General features: G+C 31.7%; 1 protein-coding gene across 1 annotated transcript; it reads right to left on the bottom strand.

The window, feature by feature from the left end:
• Nucleotides 1–401: 401 nt before the first annotated feature.
• On the bottom strand, nucleotides 402–2,506 carry LOC126772575 (uncharacterized). The gene is made up of 4 exons (XM_050492976.1): nucleotides 2,341–2,506; nucleotides 1,813–1,970; nucleotides 1,235–1,303; nucleotides 402–482 (listed from the first exon to the last, which is right to left on the bottom strand). Exons 1-4 carry the CDS (start codon nucleotides 2,504–2,506, stop codon nucleotides 402–404), a joined length of 474 nt encoding a protein of 157 aa, XP_050348933.1.
• Nucleotides 2,507–3,555: the final 1,049 nt, after the last annotated feature.

The following is a 3,555-nucleotide window of genomic DNA, read 5'->3' on the forward strand; positions in this document are numbered from 1 at the left end:
TATATTTTGTTGCTATTTTAGTAAATTTTCTATATCATCTGTATGCTTAGTTATTATTCTGAGATTAATTGAATCAACTTTAATAAGTGAATTCTAAGCGATTTTAACGTTGCATATCGAAGTTGTTCCCCTAGTACAAAATACATTTAAGTAGAAACTGAATTAGGAAAGAATAATAACAAATAATGCTTTAAAAAAGTAGTTACATTTATCTATATATTAATTTAAAAAAAATAATAGAATTAAAACAAGCTCTCTTAAGTTATCTTTGAGGAAGCAATATTGAATATTAATAAAAAATATTATTAAAAATTAAGCATTATTTATCACAATTTATCAATAATTATCATTTAATTAATTTATAAGTATTAATATTGTATTTAACTTATACTATGAATATTTTAAATATTTTTGTCTTCACAAACTCCGGGTTCGGGAGATATAGTGAGAACATTTGAACCGTGTTTTTTTTCTTCGACGAGCTGTAAATAATAATATATATATATTTATTAGGTTTATTATATATTAAAGATTTTCGTTTGATATTGTGTTCACTTTGTTTCCTTGATTATATATATGAAACATAAACATATATATATCAGATATTTATTACTATTTGGTAGTAAAATAACAGGAAGTCAATTCTACTAACAAATTGACAAATTTAGTTGTCGAGCAAATAGGCCACCTGATGATCACCACCGCCATAGACATTGGCGCTGTAACATCGCCAATGCTCCACCAACCTTGGGAAGTACAATGTTATGTCCCTTGTGCCTGTCCTTACACTGGCGTCTCACCCTTCAAACCCAAAAACAAAAATACGAAGTATTGCTGTTTAGTGCTAGAACATCTGATGAATGCGTGGTTCCTGTCGTCAGGGCTTGCGCAAAACCCTACCACCAAGTGACACTTTAATAATCGACAATCAACAACGATCCTGATGACTGGCTCCTACTAGTTAAATATAATAGAACATACACTAATCAATTTCACACGAGTTAAACTTGGTTAATTCTTGTTTAGATAATATGAAGTAATTTATGAAAAAGCTTGTAGTAAGTAGCGACGAAGGCAACCTTTAATAAGACCTCTTGTTGATTGCTAACTAGTACGAATATTATTGTTTTATTTAAATTTGGAAATCATATTTAATATTGGAAACAGAATCGTATTTACCCCGAAATATTATATTTATTTAATTCGAAAGTAATCATTTATAGAGAATGCTTACTGATTCTTTGTGAAATTTCATCATTTTCTGGGCTCTTTTCTGTGCGGATGCCGCCCGCTGTTGGAGGATCTAAAAAGTATCAAAACAAATATTCAATGAAACGCCTTTAAAATTGCTTAAAGGTGAAAAGACATCGTTGGTAGTATAAATTAAAAAGGACACCCAACGTAGACTACAGTCTTTGACATCACTTAAAACTACACAAATTGGTTATATAATAAAAACAAAAATGTTCTTAATCGATTTATAGTTTTTTTTTTTATAAAACTAAAAAACTTCTGAGCCTTTAGAACTGTCCCGTTTATTAGCAATGGAAGGTAACATATGTGAACATAAAAGAGCTGTTACTATTGTGTATCCCTTTCGTAATATATAGAGATAAGAATGATCCTAATCTAAGATTAAGAGCTTTCCTCTATTCGATTTTCAAACCCTCTTAGGTAACATAATTGTTTCCATTGACTACTATTAGTTTAGTGACTGTATACATAAATATTTGTGTAGGTAAAAACGTATTATTGGCTTTTTCAAAGTATGGAATTGAACTAAAAATTTTTGAATGTTTATCTACTTATTACCGTTAGTCTTCTCTGTTCAGCTTCAGCAAGCTTCTCCTTGATATCTGGCAAGCTTATATCAGCGCTTGGTGGTTGAAGGAGTCTCTGTAGGTGGGCCGGTGGTGTGTTGGTACGCTTGCCACCATCAAACTCTTCTATAGGTATTTCATAGGCCACGGCTAGAATTAAAAAGAATAATGTCACTTATTCTTATTGTTACTACGACTTAATAATACTAAAAACTCTTTTTAGATTTAAATTATTTATTTTATTTTAATATAATTGGCTAGCGATGTCCTGTAAATGGTTTCAAAGGGAGACTAGCTATCTGCGCTATAATATGCCCATATTATAGTGCACTCTAATAATTCGATGATATGGCAATTCCGACATAACCCGAAGGAATTGCTGTGCAAACATTTTTATGTACTTTCCGAGACTAGAGAAGGTGAAGTTGCTGCTGCTGAATACTTTATAAAATTCGGATACAATTCAATGAAATTGCGATAATTACGTTAAATGTCTAAAACATAAGTAAATAATACTTACGAGGCTTGGGCTTAGTTGGTGTTTCTGGCAATGCAACGGTGGGCAAGCCGTCGCTATGTTGATCATTGCCATCATTGGTATTTGTGTCGTTGCCGTTCACCATTTTTCCATTTCCATGTGCGCTTTCCGCCGGTGCGACCACGTGACCCGAGGAACCGCAACCCATTTTGATTTTTCATATATTTCAACTATATTTCAGTATGCACCAAAAAGTCTTATAATACGAAAGTTCGTATGTTTTTAATTAAAAAATATTTTTATTTGTTGTTAAGTTCTAGAGCGTCTAGCACTTTTGAATACAAAGTTTCCGAGATTGTGGAGTCAAATCTCGCCTAGAACAATCGTTTCTATAAAAGAATAAAAAGGAACTACTGTCATAAAATATGTAATAATTCTCATTGGTATACTTGTTCGCCCCGATATTCAAATATATCGAATTTCGGAGCCGGTTTTAATTTAATCACATTCGATTTTCAAAATGACGGATCCCATTACTGCACCCCATCTGCGTCCAGTAGTTTTTATTATTATTTTCAAATAATCAGATATTGGCACTGCTAGGAGTATAAACTACACGATTGATCTTATTTCTATCACGGAATCCAAGTTGATGTCACCGGCTCGATCACCATTTAAACCGGAACACAGCAATAGAAATTATAACTGCTTAGCGTTAGAACATTTGGTAAGTGTATCAGACCCCGCGGGTTTAAATTCCTAGCTTCGCTTATTTAAGCTTTATATTTTAATTTATTTTTATTTAAGCTTTAGCTTATTTCGTTATTTCTAGTAGTTTTAAAGCTTAAAAAAATTATTAGTATCTTTTTCGCATTCTATATGTATATAAGCTTGTAATTTTTTTTTTAATACATATGTTCTTTTTCTATTAATACGATTACCTTACTTAAACACAAAGAAAGAAAGAAGGATCATTTTAGTGCTACACATGATAAAACTAAGCAACGACAATTTAAATTTCGCATAAAATGTTTTGCGGCAAAACTATCTGCAAAACACATTCGAAAACTGCACTATTTTTCAGTTAGTACCTACAGCTAGGTCTAATAAATACAAAATTTAAAAACAAAATCTTTTCATCGATAGCTATTGCAGAAGCGGGTCATTTATTGAAACATGTGTGTCGAATGTTATTAACCTGTTCATGAGACATCGTACATTGGTACGTGGACGACCCAGATACAACCGAAAAGAATA

This window comes from Nymphalis io, chromosome 12, assembly GCF_905147045.1.
Source record: "Nymphalis io chromosome 12, ilAglIoxx1.1, whole genome shotgun sequence".
NCBI classification, from domain to species: Eukaryota; Metazoa; Arthropoda; class Insecta; order Lepidoptera; family Nymphalidae; genus Nymphalis; species Nymphalis io.

Coding starts and splice junctions, on each gene's coding strand:
- LOC126772575 (XM_050492976.1), bottom strand. CDS start 2,506: ATGGGTTGCGGTTCCTCGGGTCACGTGGTCGCACCGGCGGAAAGCGCA. Junction 1,971..2,340: donor ACCAACTAAGCCCAAGCCTC/GTAAGTATTATT, acceptor TTTTAATTCTAG/CCGTGGCCTATGAAATACCT. Junction 1,304..1,812: donor CTGAACAGAGAAGACTAACG/GTAATAAGTAGA, acceptor GATACTTTTTAG/ATCCTCCAACAGCGGGCGGC.